The 16,607-nt window shown below is 56.1% G+C and overlaps 1 protein-coding gene across 1 annotated transcript; it reads left to right on the top strand.

Moving 5' to 3' along the window:
- Positions 1-13,505: 13,505 nt before the first annotated feature.
- Positions 13,506-16,169, top strand: LOC123580431 (arginine vasopressin). Its single transcript, XM_045445123.1, has 3 exons — positions 13,506-14,311; positions 15,503-15,704; positions 15,937-16,169. Exons 1-3 carry the CDS (start codon positions 14,192-14,194, stop codon positions 16,113-16,115), a joined length of 501 nt encoding a protein of 166 aa, XP_045301079.1. The 5' UTR covers positions 13,506-14,191; the 3' UTR covers positions 16,116-16,169.
- Positions 16,170-16,607: the final 438 nt, after the last annotated feature.

Below are 16,607 nucleotides of genomic sequence, written 5' to 3'. Positions count from 1 at the left end.
TCCTCTGTGGACTTCCTCCTGACAGAGTGCCTGTCAGTGTCGTCATACTCCTGTCCCCACCGGCACCCACACAAAGTGGGACCATCATAGGGCAGCCTCAAGCAGTCAGTGCAACCCTGTCTGGCTGCAATTCAGGTCAATGGCCTGAAGGGACGAGAAGTCACATTTTCGATGCTTGGCATGTGTGAGGGTTTGCACGTGGGTGTGCACGCAGCGTGGGTTGGGCACCCTCCCTTGGGCCAGTGTGGCACAGGCTTCCCTCATCTTGGCGGAGCCTGTGCACTGCCCTCTGAGAACAGAGCTTTTCTGCACGGGCCCATTATGGGAAAAGTGCTTGTTTATAGGCTGCATTGTTTTCATTCAAAATTCAGTTCTGTGGCGTCCCAGAGGGAACGTATGTATTCCTACAACTGTTTACTGTGTGGAAGAGGTTCTACTCCCTGGAAGGACGGCAGTGAGAAAATGCACCAGGCTGTTCCCCGTGCCCTGGAGGATGTCAGGAGGGAGTTCACCTTGAGTCCTCAGGGCCATAAGCTGCCCAGAAATCCCAGCCGCCTGCTCCCCTCCCCTCCCACAGGCCTGCAGCTCATGCTCCACGGGGACCCCAGGGAGTGACCCCGGGAAGGAGGGAGCTGATTAAAAACTCAGATTCTTGAGTCCCGGGAATTTAGAGATCTGGGGGTGGGGTTAGAGATTCCAGGGGTATTTGTGCTCCTCAAAGGAAATTCCTTCCCTTGACACAGCCTCACCTGAGACTTCAGAGTCTGCACTGCTGGCCTTTCCTGTGAGCTGCTCTTTGGCTTCAAATGGCCTGGCCTTACCCTCCTTGCTTGTGTTCTAAGAAAAGCCCCAGCATTCGGAGCAAAAGCACTGCTGGGGGTGGGGGGATGGCTGCCCTCAGCCTGTGGTGGCCTCAGGGGAGCAGCCAACCTGAAGCAGGTTCACTACTCAGGAGCCCTTGTCTCTGGGGGGCGTCCTGTGAGCCCCACCCCAGGGAGCCAGAGGAAGCCCCTTCTGTGTGGGGTCTACATAAGGCACATCCAGATGGGGGCAGAGTTTTCTCCCTCTAGCGGAGGGGCCTGGTGATCTGCATTTGAAAAGAGCTTCTGCGCCGCAGGAGGCTCTGGTAGGAAACCAGGCATGGGAGCTGCTGGGGTGGACAGTTCCTGTCCTGTGACCAGGTGGAGCCACACCCACATCCTTGGAGATGCATTCATTTTTATCTTACTTGTTTTTTTTTTTCTTTTTTTTTTTTTTTTTTTCTTTTTTTTTAATTTTTTTTCAACGTTTATTCACTTTTTTTGGGACAGAGAGAGACAGAGCACGAACGGGGGAGGGGCAGAGAGAGAGGGAGACACAGATCGGAAACAGGCTCCAGGCTCTGAGCCATCAGCCCAGAGCCTGACGCGGGGCTCGAACTCACGGACCGCGAGATCGTGACCTGGCTGAAGTCGGACGCTTAACCGACTGCGCCACCCAGGCGCCCCTATCTTACTTGTTTTTTTAAGCTCTACACCCAACACGGAGCTTGAAGTCACGACCCCACGATCCAGAGTCACATGCTCTATCGGCTGAACCAGCCAGGTGCCCCTTTATCTTATTCTAAAGTGCCCTCCAAAAGGACATTTGTCTTTCACCAGCCTTGCCAGAAACGGCACTAGGCACGGCCAGCTGGGCAGTTCCTTGCCCCTAGAAAACGGGAATAACATCTCACCTGCCGCCAACCAGGCTCAGAGGGCAGTTTATTTCTCAGCAGAGCCAGGGGCCAGGCACAAAGCAGCTAACCAGTAAACACAGAGTTGACTCCGACTCTAGTAGACGCAGGACCGCAAAGCCTTGATGAGGCCCGCTGCCCCCCTCGCAGACCGCAGGTTTTGTGGGGCGCCCGTCTTCCCCTTTCCTGTATCATTTACTCGACCCCAAGCCCGTTTGTGGTGCGCAGCCCTGGGCCCCTGGGCCCCAAATATTCATCTCCAAGGGGCAGTGCGGCCTTGCGTCCTGGCTGTCCTCCCTGTGGGGCTGAGGCCCCAGCCCTTGGCCACTGTGCGCCCTTGAACAGGGACTGGGCCAGCTCGCTCCTGCTGTGGCCCGCCAGCCCCAGGGGCAACGGGAGGGAGGGCCACTTAGAAGAAGTAGAAGAACCAGATAGCCAGGAAGAAGAGGAGCAGCTGCTCGGTGCTCACAGAGTATTCCATCTCCTGGAAGCCTGGCCGCAGGACCCTGCAGCACCTGGGCGCCCGGGCGGAGCAGGCTGCCCTAGCCCCCAGCCGCGCTGCTGCTCCCCGCGCGTCTCCAGCTCGAGACCGCCCGGCCGCGTGGAGCTTTTCCATCCCCCAGGAAACCAGTCCTCTGCCACGGGGGTTGCTGTAAGTAGGTCTGCAGACAAAGCGACCTGTCCCTGGAGGAAGCCGCCGCCCGCCCGGCTTCCAGGCCGTTGCTAGCCTCCTGCCGGCGGGCTTGTAATACTGGGCCAGCTGCCATTGTGAGGGCTGTGGGCGGGGCGGGGCGCCTCAGGGCTGTCCCCTCCCTCGGAGGTGGCCCCTCCGCCCTCTTCCAGTCCCCTCAAGTCCCTTTGCAGCCTGCTCTGGCAGGGTCTTTCCTTCCAGATCTAGGCTGGAAGGGACTGGCTGGGCTGGGGATCAGCCAAAGATGCTCTGTCCAGCCATAGGTGGCAGAGGCCATACCCCAGGCTCCACCCCGCAGTGATGCACTCCCTCTCTTATAAAGAAGTGCCATGGCCCAGAGGGGTGACACGATCTCCAGAGTGGCACGGGAGGAAGTGAGGAAGAAGGGACAAGAGGCACCCTTCCCTCCACCAAAGGTTTGTGCCGGCAGTGAGGCGATGCTGCATGTTATCACCATGTGACCACACAAACACTTTGGGTTTTTTTTTTTTTTCTCTTACAATATCTTACAGGGGAGGAAGAAAGTATGTATATATGCTGTGTGGTTCTGTTGACTGCGGTTTCCCTTAACATTCTTTCCTGGACATTTGCCTTTGTCATTAGACACTGTTCTTATTACCAAAATCATTTGGAAAAACAAGCCAGAGAGGGGGGAAAAACAGGAAAATGCTGAAAATGAAGAATGGTTTGGGTTCGGTGGGGAGAGCTGACCCTTGTATACATAGACCAACGAAACAGAACTGAAAATCCAGAAGCAGGTCCAAATGCCTGTGGAAACTCGGGGCACCATAATGGGGGCATCACCAACCAACAGGGAAAAATGGACCTTCACCAAGTGGAGCTGGAGCTCCTGGAAGAAGGAAACCATCCAAGAACTAGAAGAAAATGGAAAATGAGAAGATTACTGTGAACCCGGGAATGAGGAAAACCCTCCTCATTCAAAATCCAGATACAGCACGGGAGAAGAGTGATAAATTTGACTACGTTGAAATTAAAAACAAAAAAACTTGTACATCGGGGGAAAAGCCACCATTAGCAAAGTAAAAATATAAATTACAAGCTGGGAAAATATATTGGGACTTGTATTATGCAAATGGTTAATATATAGTTTCTAAAAATAAAAACCCGATCGGGGCACCTGGGTGGCTCAGTCGGCTAAGCGTCCAACCTCAGCTCAGGTCATCGTCTCATGGTTCGTGGGTTGGAGCCCCGGGTCGGGCTCTCTGCTGACAGCTTGCAGCCTAGAGCCTGCTTCGGACTCTGTGTCTCCCTCTCTCTGCCCCTCCCCTGCTTGTGCTTTATCTCTCAAAAATAAATAAACGTTAAAAAAATTTTTTTTAATAAAAATAAAATCCAGATTCATAAAGAAATGCAAATAGCCTTTTAAACATACCAAAAGATGCTCAACCTTGCTCATAATGTGATAAAATAAAAACAATCCTGAAACACCGTGTCTTGCTTAGCACATGGGCACCCATCTCACAGTCTGGCTACAACGTGCCGTGGGTGCTCTGGTCTCACAGGTGCTATCACGTGCTGCTGGTGGGAATGAGAGGCGTACAAACTGCCAAGGGCAAGGTGAGAGGGCTACATGTGTGTGGACCCTCTGACCCAGCCATCCCACTCCCAGGATTCTAGCCCCAAAGATCCTCTCGCAAAACTAGGAAGAGAACACTTGTCGCCCCACCAGAAGCAGCCAGCCAAGGCCCTTGCAGCACCTGAGAAGCCATATCGCCCCCCAGTGGAGGGGCCAGCTGCATCCAGAAGTGCCCAGGAACAAGTGGTTTACACACACATGATCATACGTTTATTACCAAGGAGGTTGTGGAGACTCTGAAGGCCACCACCCATGTGAGTTTCAAAAAAAACCAAAAAACTTGGCATCCAGAAGTTTTTTTGTGGGCGGGGGGTGGGGGGGGGCGCCTGGGTGGCTCACTCGGATAAGCTGACAGCTGCTGACAGCTCGGAGCCTGGAGCTTGCTTCAGATTATGTGTCTCCCTCTCTCTGCATTGTGCTGGGTGCTTTAATCCTTGCGGCATTTAATCCTTGCGGCTCTTTTTTTTTGTTTTTGTTTTAGATTTATTTATTTTTTGAGAGCAAGCGAGCAAGCAGGGGCAGAGAGAGAGAGGGACAGATGGTTGGAAGTGGGCTTTGCACTGACAGCAGCAAGCCTGATGTGGGGCTTGAATCCACAAACCATGGGATCGTGACCTGAACCAAAGTCAGACCCTCACATACTGAGCTACCCAGGCGCTCTCCCCGCTTTTTTTTTAAGTTCTCTGGCCAACATGGGGCTTGAACTCACAACCCTGAGATCTAGAGTCACATGATCTACGGACTGAGCTAGGCAGGCCTCCCGAGTCTTTAACTCCTGAAGGAGGAAACTGAGGCTCGGGTCCACGAAGAGCTCGGCTGACTTGAAGGCCACTCCTTACCCCTGAGACGCCCTACTGGTGGCAGAGGCTGCCAAAGAGCAGACTCAAGTTCCCTCCATAAGAGTGGCCTGGATGTCACAGGAGGGCCTCTAAGGATCCCTCTATTGAGCTGGGACCTCAGGCAGGGCAGAGGCACTGCCAGCACTGATCTGGTGCAACTCCTCTACCTGCTCGGGCCCAAGTCCACCATGCAAACCAGAACCAGAGGCATAAAAAATAGTCTAATTTTGGAATAACAACTCATGACCAAGCTATAGCACAGCTTTTGAAAATTAAAAAATATTACACCTCTAGGCACAAAAATAAAAGCTCTTCCCCCAACAAAGACTCAGCACAGTTAACTTCGTGTAAGTGGAGAAATCTAGCTCAAGTGTGAATGGAAAAGTACCCATCATGTGCAGCCACTGAAGGAGGACGACATGGGAAGGAGCAGGTGCCAAGTGGCCCCGGAATGGCCTTTGGCAGTCTGCGGTCGTGCTCACGGTGGTGGGGACTGGCATCCCACCGAGCCGTGGTTGCCACACTGCAGATGGCAACCCCAGTTGTGTGATATGTGTGGCTGGGGGAGATCCTGTTTGAAAGAGGAACGGGATGAGTGGGAAACAGTAAGCAGATGAGCCCTGTGTGGTCCCGTGGGGTATGAAGGCATGAGGGATGGACAGACTAGGGGACCGTCCCAGGAAGGTGCCAGGGCTAGGGAAGCAGAGGCAGGAGTAGGGAGGAAGACGGGCAGTCTGATACCCTCTAAGCCAGTAGAGAGAACTGGGTTTGAAAACAGAGGGAATAGGGGTGTCTGGCCAGCTTAGTTGGTGGAGCATTCGACTTGATCTCGAGATTGTGGGTTTGAGCCCCACGTCGGGTGTAGAGATTACTTAAAAATAAAATCTTAAAAGAAGGGGTAGAGAATCACGGTCGGGAAAGGCAGAGACACAGGCTGGCCTCCCCTCCCATGGTTCCTGATACCCTCCCCTTGGGTCCAGGGCCCAGACATCAACTGTGACTCAGCTGATGAAATGCAACCCCATGGCTCATTAATTAGGGAGCCTGCAATTAGCCTGTCTCAGGAACCAGGATCCTCCAGAGAGAACCCCTCTGTCCTGCCTTCCTCTCCCTCCCACCCAAAAGATGAGATCAGGCTTGGGGGGAATCTGGCCCCTGGGAACAAGGAGGGGCAGGGGAGCATGAACACCAGGGGAAATGAGATGCCAGGGCACGCGTTTATGCATGAGATGGCCTTGCAAATTGACCCTTGGTAATGAGACGACGGAAATGACAGTAGGCACCCCCACCCTGAAAGTTTCCGGGGGCAGGCTGGGTGCGGCTGGCTAGACCTGCCCCAACTTGGTCTGCATAATGCTTGCAAGTCTGACCACCACAGCTCAGTCTTAGGGCCATCCGGTTCGGGGCCAAAGAAACAGATTCAGCAACCTAAATGCCATTTCACACCGGCTGTTACTCAGCAACACCTCCTAAAATCCTCCCGTCCCGGCCACCTCCTGGCCACCTCCCATCCACCCCTTGTTCCCGTCCCCTGGCCAACTTCCGGCCACCTCCCATCCTTCATCCATCCCCTGGCCACCTCCTGGCTACCTCCAGGCCACCTCCCGTCCCCTGGCTACCTCCCATCCACCATCCCCGCCGCCACCTCCCGTCCCCTGGCCATCCCCCCGGCAACCTCCCATCCACCTCCCACGCTACTCCTCTGCAGCTGTTCTGTCACCTCCCTTTCCAAGACTCCTTGGAAAAATGGATCTCAAGTCTTAGTCTTCGTCCTTTCCTCCTGACCTCATGCCCCTGTGACTATTCTGTTTTTATTTTTTAAGCTTATTTATTTATTTTTAAGTAATCTCTACCCCCAACGTGGGGCTCAGACTCACAACTCCGAGATCAAGGGTCACACGCTCTTCCAACTGAGCCAGCCAGACGTCCCCGCTGTGACTATTTTAAATGACCAGTTGCCAGAGTGCCAAGTGCTCCTCCATCCAAAGGGGCACGCTGTTCCTTCTCTCGACTCCGGACGGGCTTGTGGCTGCTTCGACCAATTGAGCCCTGACCCTGTGTGATTTCCGAGGCTGTCACAAAATGCCACAACATTTCTGCCTCATTTGCTGGAACACTTGCCAAGCCCTGGTTTGCTAGAACACTCCTGGAGCATTCTGGAAGCCGGAACACTTAAGAAGTCCCACTATCCCGAGGCCACCAAGCGGCAAAAAGCCCCACAGAGGGGCCACAGGTAGTACCACAGTACCACAGGTACTCCAGTCGGCAGTCCCAGCCAAGCCCAGCCTTTGGGTCACCCCAGCCCAGGTTCCCCGGGCACGTGAGCAAAGAAGTCGCCAGAGGACTCCAGCTCCTAGCCATGCACACGTCCAGTCATTGTGGAGCAGAGAAAAGGTGTCCTCACTGTGCCTTGTGTGGACTTCTGATCTATGGCAGTAGTAGATGCAACAATGAAAAGATCCTAGACGGCTGTCCAGAGAGGGCTGGGGGGTTATGGCGAGGAGAAACCAGGAAGGCAAAGCCAGAGTCCTCCTCGACAGAGAAAGGCGAAAACCCGAAGACGTTCCTAGGCTAATACTCTGCATCCTGACACGTGTCTGTGCTCCCGGCACAGAGGCACGTGACGCTCACTGGGGCTCGCCACTAAGTCAGTCATTTACCGAAGACCCTGTGTGGGATGCACTGGGTCCGGGGACCCACTGTAGAAAGGAACACTGTCTGGTGGCACAGAGGGACAGGGAAACACGTGAACCAAGCATTTTGGGGGTACCATGTCGACCCACAGGAGGAGGAGGTCAGTTCTGCTAAGGTTAAGTTGGGGGGCAGGAAAGATGGGACTCTGGTTCTGATTTCAGAAAAATCGCTCTGTGGATGTTTTTGGTGGGGGGAGGAGTTCGCTCCGCAGCATCCATTGCCCCTTCATAATACCGCCTTGGTTTTCCCTCAAGCCTCAGCTTCTTTCTCCATTGGATACAGTCTGAGGGAGCTTCATTCAGACACCTAGGGGATGGGCATAGGAGGCGAGCAAAGCCAGACTCCACTCCCCAGACCGTGAATCTGAGCAGAGGGACGAAGTCATCCCACGGTGGATGCCGGGCCCGTTCGTCCCCCAGATGCTGTGCACATTGCACTTGGCTTACGGCTGACCTGTCTCTAAAGACCTGCCCTCAGCCAAGGGCAGCCACCTCACCAAGAAAATGCCTGGGAGATCCCCTCCCCGCCGCCCCCAGCCCCCAACAACTAATACTCAGATATGTTTAAAAAAAAAAAAAATCAACCCAGGGGCACCTGGGTGGCTCAGTCGATTTCAGCTCAGGTCATGATCTCACAGTTCGTGGGATCGAGCCCTGTGCTCCCTGAGCTGACAGCGCGGAGCCTGCTTGGGATTCTCTCTCCTCTCTCTCTGCCCCTCCCCCAACTCGAGTTCTCCCTCTCTCTCTCTCTCTCTCTCTCTCTCTCTTCTTTCAAAATAAATAAACATCAGGAAAAAAAAAAAAAAAAATCAACCCCCTGGCCTCAAAGCAGGGCAACTCTGGAGCTGTCCGCGGGATCAGGCTGAGGCTAGACTCCAGCTGACCTACCTTTGCCTGGCTTCTTCCCCAGCCCAGTCCTGCTTCACTCACTCCTGAGAGCCCTCCCTCCCTCCTTCGGCAATCACGCGTGCAAGAGCCCCCATCTCAGGGGCTGCCACCGGGGAGATCCGACACAGCCATTCCAGGAGTCCTTCCCAGGTTCCTGTTTCATGATCCTCCAGAAATAGTTTCTGAGCCCCGGATCTCCAGCTTTCCCTTACGTTATGAGCTATCAGTAGCCTTTCAGTAAGTTCCTTTTGCTCAAATTTACCAAACCTTGTTAGAGAACACGGAACCAGGAGTAGAGGGCTGGCGCCAGACTCTCAAGAACATGAGGGGCATGTTGGAGTGTCCAGAAAGGGCCAGAAGGTAGTGAAACTGACATGCACATTCTGGTTTGGACCCCGCTGCCCTGTGGCAGGTGGGGGATGAAGCAGCTGGGTCGTTGGAGTCACGTGGCCTCCTGAGGGCGGGGTTCTGGCAGATTCTGGTCTGCTACCACAGGATTTCAGGGTTTTAGGGCTTCAAGGACCAGTAAGGCCTAAGAGAGGGGCCTTGGCCCTGGCCTCATGCCTTAGAGGGTCTATTCTGACCCTCCTCTGGGTGAGACCAGGGGACATACCTGCCTTGAATGGGTACCCTGGGGGCTGTGCCCTGGAACACTCTGTTGTTCCCATGATTGTTTCTGGAGGAGCTGGAGGAGTCCTTTCCTCTGGGTCTGTGCTCAGGGGGACCCACTTGAAGTGCGCAAACATGTCTGCATCGTGGCAAGAGGAGGCGGTTTGTGAGCCGCAAGGGCAGAGCGCCCACCTGTGTGCATGTCCCTGGGGATGTGGGACAGAGCCAGGCTGCAGGGAGAGGTCAGCTCCCCCGCCGCCAACTCTGCAGCCAGAGTCCCAAGAGCAGGAGACTCCAAATTTGAACCGGGGCTTCCAGATCATTATGAGCATATACGTGTCAAGGTAAGATGACAGAACATGCATTATTTAACATTTTGTCAGCCTGACCTACAACCTGGTTCAGTAACTCTGTTACTGCCTAGCTGTGCGACCCCGGAGGACAAGACACTGAGGTTCTTTGCGCCACAGGGTCCTGCCTCGTGAAGTGGTCTATATGAGTCTACAAATCCCTCCCAGCCTGGGGCCTGCAGCAAACATAGTTACTGGCCAACAGCCACTCCTTCCTCTTCCTCACTAACAGAACCCCATTTTGGAAGGAGCCCGTGAACACACCCAGCCCTGGGGTGAACCTCTGCTGGCCTAACACACAGCCAGTTTCTTGCCCAGCCTGGAGGAGCTTGGGAGTGGGGACCCCGGGTCTCCTGAGGGTCCCTGAGAAGGGAAAAGCTCAGAGGAGGGAACCATTTTGTGGCAGCCCTCCTTGCCATGAGGAGAGACACCCAGACATGTGGAGGGTGCCAGAAGGGTATAAGAAAGCCCTGGGTGACCCCTGAGCCAGCCACAAGACCACCGACCTCCAACTTTGAATCCTAGTACATAGTAATGTCTTGGTGAGTCAGCCATAACTGGCCAATTATGAGACAGCGGAGTGGTGAAGGACACAGACCCTGGGGCCCAGTTCTGCTGTTTTGTTTTGTATTGTTTTGTTTTGTTTAACTTGTGCCTCCTTGGGCAAGCCACTCAACCTCTCTGTCCCTGTCTCCTGTCAGCAACAGTCAGTAAAAAATACTTCCTCCTTTCTTAGGGTTTTATGGGGCTAATGAGTGTGAACAATTTGGCCCCGTGATGGCATAGCTCACTGATGTGGAAGTCTGTGTTGTCCTCTGTGGGTCAACAGGTCCTATAGCCTGTGTGTCCTGTGCCGTGTCCTTACCACACCGAAGGACTGAGGCACCGAAAGAATATTCTAGAAGCCTTCCCGGCACCTTGGCCTCTGCTTCCCGCTCTCCCTGCGGTGCACCCCTTTCTCAGACGGGAGCGCGGGGCCTGGCCAGGTCCCCAGGGGCGCCCCCCACCCCGCTGGCGGGGCCGCAGGCGCCTCGCTCATGCGACTCTCAGCAGTCAGGGCACGGCTCTCTCCGCCCCTGGGTCCCCGAGGCCCTCGGGGCCTCTTCCTGTCTTCCCTTCAATCGCCCCGCAGGGCTCCTGGCCTTCCCCTGGGCTGCTGGGCGGCAGGAGGCGTGATAGCGCAGGGGACGGCCTCTGTGGGCCCAGGGGTGGCAGCCTTTGACCCCAGCAGGGACACAAAGCCAGGCCACCGCTGGAGCTGAGCCCCCCAGAGGTGACTCCATCCATCCTGCTGCCACAAGATTTCAACACTGGAGAGAGTGTCAAAAATATGTCTCCTGGGGCGCCTGGGTGGCGCAGTCGGTTAAGCGTCCGACTTCAGCCAGGTCACGATCTCGCGGTCCGTGAGTTCGAGCCCCGCGTCAGGCTCTGGGCCGATGGCTCAGAGCCTGGAGCCTGTTTCTGATTCTGTGTCTCCCTCTCTCTCTGCCCCTCCCCCGTTCATGCTCTGTCTCTCTCTGTCCCAAAGATAAATAAACATTGAAAAAAAAAAATTAAAAAAAAAAATACGTCTCCTAGTTTATTTTGCCTCTTATTTAGGTTGTTTTTTGCAAATTAGACTTTTTTTACGAGGCCTTTTCATGTCTGACTCCTTTAGGCTTAACGTAACCCCCTGTAGACATCTGATGAATATTCGCACTGAGCTCTCCCCATGAGTGTTTTCTCCCACTCGTGGCGTGGATGCATCTCAGCTCCACACCTGTCTGCCTGAAGCCCAGCATTTTCTCCCGTTGTCCTTGCTCAGTGTGTCGTCTGGGATTCAATTCAGTAAGCAGTTTGTGTTCACTGCTGTTCACCTCTTCACAGTTGACAGGGCATTTGTGCGTCTACACTGCTGAGGGTCCTCGAGTCACACTTGTGGAAAACAGGTGAGGAGGGGGAGGGACAGACTTACTTCCGGCAGCAGAGTCCCTTAGAAGAGGAAGATGAGGCCAACCCCTGCCAACAGGTAGCATGCATGTCACGTGGTACAGCCACCGGGTTGATCCTGAGAAAAGGAGAATAAGAAACGAAGAAACGAGAGGAGGGACCGGGGCAGTTAACTGTTACCTGTTCTCAGAAAAGAGGGTCTAATGGTGAGGAAGTCCTTTAAAGAATATTCTGAGATTCGAGGGGCGCCTGGGTGGCTCATCCAGTTAAGCGCCCGGCTTCGCTCAGGTCATGATCTCAACAGTTGGTGAGTTCAAGCCCCGCGTCAGGCTCTGTGAGGACAGCTGGGAGCCCGGAGCCTGCTTCGGATTCTGTGTCTCCCTCTCTCTCTGCCCCTCCCCAGCTCATGCTCTGTCTCTCTCTCTCTCTCTCTCTCTCTCTCTCTCAAGAATTTAAAAAAAGAAAAGAAAAATAAATAAATAAAAATTACATGTGAATAAAGCTCCATGAGCCCAGGTGTAGGAAATGTAAGGATAGAGAAGGTGTGAAAAAGCAGACTTGGAAAGGGAACATATAAGTGTAGGAACATAGAGTGTCCAGAAGGTCCATGTGACATGTGAGGTGATATATGTGAAATGCCAGCCAGCACAGTACCAAGACTTTTTCTAGCCCACGTGTGTTCCAAGAAGATGGATATAAGGAGAAGCAGGCCTTCCAGCTTCTCAAGGGAGATGGTGCTTGGGGTCTTTAAGGGGGCCCTGGTGTGAGAGGCAAGTCTTAGAGTGATCGTCTGGGTAGTCATGACTGGTTGGGACATGAGTGTCCTGGCCTGTGTCAGGGCCTGACCCCTTCAGTTAGTGTAGTGCCATCCATTTTCAGATGACAACTCAGACCTGAAGTGCGGAGAGGGTGAGGTGCTGGGCCAAGACCACAGAGCTGGCCTACACCAGGCCTGTGGCCTCCACAGCCCAGTGTCTCAGGAGGCAATAATTTAGACCCAGCTTCTCTCTGGGCCCCATGAATGGAATGAAAATGTTCCTGCTGGGTTAACCCAGAAAGCTACTCTCTCTGGAAAACTCTCTTCAGTTTTTAATAAGAATAAAGGCGTTAATAATACAATACTATTGGGGCACCTCAGTGGCTCAGGCGGTTAAGCATCTGACTTTGGCTCAGGTCATGAGCTCATGGTTCATGAGTTTAAGTCCCATATTGGGTGAACCCTGTTTCTCTCTCTCTCTCCCCCTCTTGCTTTCTCTCTCTCTCTGCCCCTAGCTTACTTGTGCCCTCTCTCTCTCTCTCTCAAAAAAAAAAACAGAAAAAAAAAACTACAATACTGTTATTAATTAGCTTTACGATGGTGCAGGAACTTTTCTAAAGCTCTTATATAGTACATTATTTCAGTCCTCACAACCCTGTGAGGTGTATCCAGTATCTTCCCGACCTCACACTGGAAGAAAGTGAGGCACAGAGAGGTTGGGTAACCTGCCCAAGTCATGACGCTTTGAGAGGCCAGATTCTTGACAGGCCATTGGCTCCAGTGTCCTCACCGTCCCTCAGGGGATGTTCCTGAAAAGCCTGGCATCAGGTCCTGGGTGTGGTGATTCCCTCCCTGGGACACTGGAGCCCCTCCAGCACTTGGTGGGGAGAAGGCAGTCAGAGCTTTCCCGCGGCACCCAAAGAGGAGGCGAAGAGTCTGGGGTTAGAAGAGCTGGGGGCTGAGTAAATCCTGAAAGGACTCATGCGGCTAGCCTGGGTCCAAGGACGGGACGGGCGCTCGGGTGGCCCAGGAGAGGGAGGCTTTAGTCCCTTCATCCCACGAGCCTGAGGTCACCAACCAAAATCTGCTTTCTCAGGCTGGGCTCATTTGGCTGTGGCTCCTCCCATCCCCCAACAAGAAACCTTCCGTGCCCCTACTTCCACCCAAAGCCTGAGATGGTACCTGCCCTGGTCCCCATATGCTCCTTATAGGGGTAGGGATTGGGGCAGGTGGCTCGCCCCTCACCTCTGAGCCTTACTGGGTTTGGATTTCTCCTTTCCTCCACAGAAACTCACTTACCTCCGTATTCCCACCTGAGAGGGGAGTAATGGGAACGTGCCAAGAAGCTGTCCTCGAGGTCTCCAGCCTCTGAGTCCCTGAACCCTGCTCCGGGTGTGTGTTTGGGGTGTGTGTGTGGGGGAGTGTCCCCAGCTTCCCCTGGGAGCCTATCCACTCACCCTGTCAGTCCGGATTCCATGTTGGTCCCTCTGCCTGGTCCATGGCAGCCATTTCCTTTTCTGGTGCAAAGCCCTCTGTCTGCACCACCTTGGGTCTGTGCCGTCCTTGGTCATTTATCCTCTCACAAGGCTAACCATCCTCATGGTGTTCTACACACCTGACTGTCCCCTGTCCCAGCACTCCTGGGCTGGGGCCTGACCCTGCTCCTTACACACCAGCCACTCGGGCCTCCCTCACCACTTTCTCGGGGGGCCGTGTCTGGGCACAGGCTCACTGCCCCTAGCCTCTTCTGGGCTGCCGGAAAGATTGGGGACGGTCTCCTAGAGACCCCCTCACATCTGTCCCTCTTCCCAGGTCCAGAGAGCCACAATTACAGTCACTGCAGCTCCTGTCACATCGCAGCCACACGGCTGCCAATGACAGCACAGAGGCTGGCACCCCTCCCCCACAGGCCCCCACAGACAGGTCCACGTGCGTCCCCAGATGCCTGAATCACTGCTGACGGTTTGGGACCTGGAGGCCGTGGGCTCCTGGGGAGCCACTGGGGAGGGGGGTGGCAGCCACGTCGTCTCCCAGGAACACCTGCGGACATAAATAGGCAGCGAGCGAAGGCAGCCCAGCACAGTCCGCACAGCGGCCCCACACACTGTGCCCACCTGCTCCAGGATGCCAGACACCATGCTACCCGCCTGCTTCCTGGGCCTGCTGGCCTTCACCTCCGCCTGCTACTTCCAGAACTGCCCGAGGGGTGGCAAGAGGGCCATGTCTGACCTGGAGCTGAGACAGGTATGACTGTGGCCCATCTCAGGGCTGCATGGAGGGGGCAGAGCCCTAGGGCTGGCATCTAGTGCAGGGGCTGGGAGGGAAGGAAGTCATGGGGGAGGCAAGGCTTTAGGGGACCGGCCCAGAAGAAGGGAGGCTTGACATGGCTGGGCAGAGGGGGCCAGGCTGCCGGGCAGGCTAGGACGAGCTACAGGACTTCCTAGACACTATCCCCAGCCAGGCAGGGGATGCAGGAAAGACAGCTGTTTCCCCGGTCCATGAGACCTGGGCTTGGGGCCGGTCCATGAGACCTGGACAGCGAGGCCTTCTCTGTGCCCATGGGGACCTTGCAGCCCCGACAGGCTCTGTCCCAGCCAGGATTGGAGGCTTTCCCATCCAGCCTTCAGCCTCTGCTGGCCACAGGCCCCCCCAAGCCTCACACAGAAGCTGGCCATTGCTCTGAGCTCATTCGAGTGAGGGTGCCACTTCCTTCGAGGAAGTTCTGCTGGGTACCTAGCCCAGTTCTCCTGTGCTGCACGACCAGTAGATTCCCTTGTATCCATTTCCTTCCATTTCCATTGGAAGGAAATCCAATCAGCATGCCCAGTTCTGCCCAGGTCACAGGTGGCTAAATTTTGAGCCACTGAGCAAACTAGAGTGGATAGGGAGCAGCCCCCACAGACTACCCTTCTCTCTGCTTGGCACCTTTGGAAGCCTGAGTCACCAAGGGGCCTCATGCTCTCCCTGGGTCTCCGGCTCCTTTCACCCACAGTCCACAGAGGTGAGCAGAGGTCAGGGCCCAGAGAGGCCCACCAGCTTGCTGCGATGGGACAGGAAAGGGGAGGAAGGGCCTGGAAGTGTTCTGGGCATGGCATGACGCTCTCTTCTAGGCGCGTGGGTGCTGAAGATCAAGTTTGAGTGAGGGCGCGGGAGAAGGTCTGAGTTATGGGAAGGGCGGTGGGCAGCTGAGAAGGGTGCACACCACTGATGGCTCCAGAGCTGAGAGGGAGGGTGTCTTCCGTGTAGCCCGGGGGTGGGGGTGGGGTGGGGTGGGACAGGGAGGGTGCTGAGGGCTGTCACTGAGTGAGGTATCCTCAGTTACCTGAAAACCAAGGGGGTTTAGTGGACGTGTGCCCCCGCCCGTGACCGCGGCCCTTGCACACCCCGGGCCTCGCAGGGCCCGCGCTCACCCCCCGCCCCCCGCCCTCCCGCCAGTGCCTCCCCTGCGGCCCCGAGGGCAAAGGGCGCTGCTTCGGGCCCAGCATCTGCTGCGGCGACGAGCTGGGCTGCTTCGTGGGCACTGCCGAGGCGCTGCGCTGCCAGGAGGAGAACTACCTGCCGTCGCCCTGCCAGTCGGGCCACAAGCCGTGCGGGAGCGGGGGCCGCTGCGCCGCCGCGGGCATCTGCTGCAACGACGGTGCGCTGCCGGGGCGGCCCGGGGGCGGCGGGGCGGGGCCGGGATCCAGGTGGGGGCGGTGCGGAGGTTCCCGTGGGCGCGGCCCCGGGGGCGGGCGGGGTCGGGGCGGGGGTCCAGGCGGGGCAAGTCCGGAGGTCCCGGTGGGCGTGGCCCCGGGGTGGGCGGGGTCCCGCGGACCCCGGCTGGTCGATCTGGGTTGGTCAGCGGCGCGCTCTGCCCGTGCCCCCCACAGAGAGCTGCGTGACCGAGCCCGAGTGTCGCGAGGGCGCTGGTTTTCACCGCCGCGCGCGCGCCAGCGACCGGAGCAACGGGACCCAGCTGGACGGGTCGACCGGCGCCCTGCTGCTGAGGCTGGTGCAGCTGGCGGGGGCGCCCGAGCCCGCGGAGCCCGCAGCACCCGGCGTCTACTGAGCCGCCCGCTCCCTCCCGCCCCCGCAGTCCAGAAAATAAACCTTTTAAAATGCACCCGCGAGTGTCTGTTTCCGTCTCCAGGGGTGAGGAGGGGGGCAGAAGAGACGGTGGGGCGCGGACCCCCCCACCTCACCCGCCGCAACTAGTCCGGGATCTTTAAGGGAAGAGATCTTGGCTCTGCAGAGTTCTAGGGACCGGGCGACCTGGGGGGGGGGGGGGCGGAGAGGGGGAGGGCAGAGCCAGAGCCGGGAGTAGGGCATCCTCTCGCAGAGGCATAGAAGTAAAGGCAAGGAGGAGAGAGACATTAGTGGACAAGATAGTGAGAGAGGACAGAGGAAGCCGAGATGGAGAGACAGAGGTTGAGAGCCTCAGAGGGAAGCGCGAGAAAGGCCGAAGGGGAGGAGCCAAGGGAGTTCCAATCCCCATTTACATCCCAGGAGACTGAGGCACAGCTTCAGGGACCCACCCAACACCCCAGATTTCCAGTCTACT

Source organism: Leopardus geoffroyi, chromosome A3 (genome assembly GCF_018350155.1).
Source record: "Leopardus geoffroyi isolate Oge1 chromosome A3, O.geoffroyi_Oge1_pat1.0, whole genome shotgun sequence".
NCBI lineage: Eukaryota > Metazoa > Chordata > Mammalia > Carnivora > Felidae > Leopardus > Leopardus geoffroyi.
The sequence above is the reverse complement of the archived record's forward strand: the minus strand, read 5'-3'. Positions and strand labels throughout refer to the sequence as shown.

Coding starts and splice junctions, on each gene's coding strand:
- LOC123580431 (XM_045445123.1), top strand. CDS start 14,192: ATGCCAGACACCATGCTACCCGCCTGCTTCCTGGGCCTGCTGGCCTTC. Junction 14,312..15,502: donor CTGACCTGGAGCTGAGACAG/GTATGACTGTGG, acceptor CCCTCCCGCCAG/TGCCTCCCCTGCGGCCCCGA. Junction 15,705..15,936: donor GGGCATCTGCTGCAACGACG/GTGCGCTGCCGG, acceptor TGCCCCCCACAG/AGAGCTGCGTGACCGAGCCC.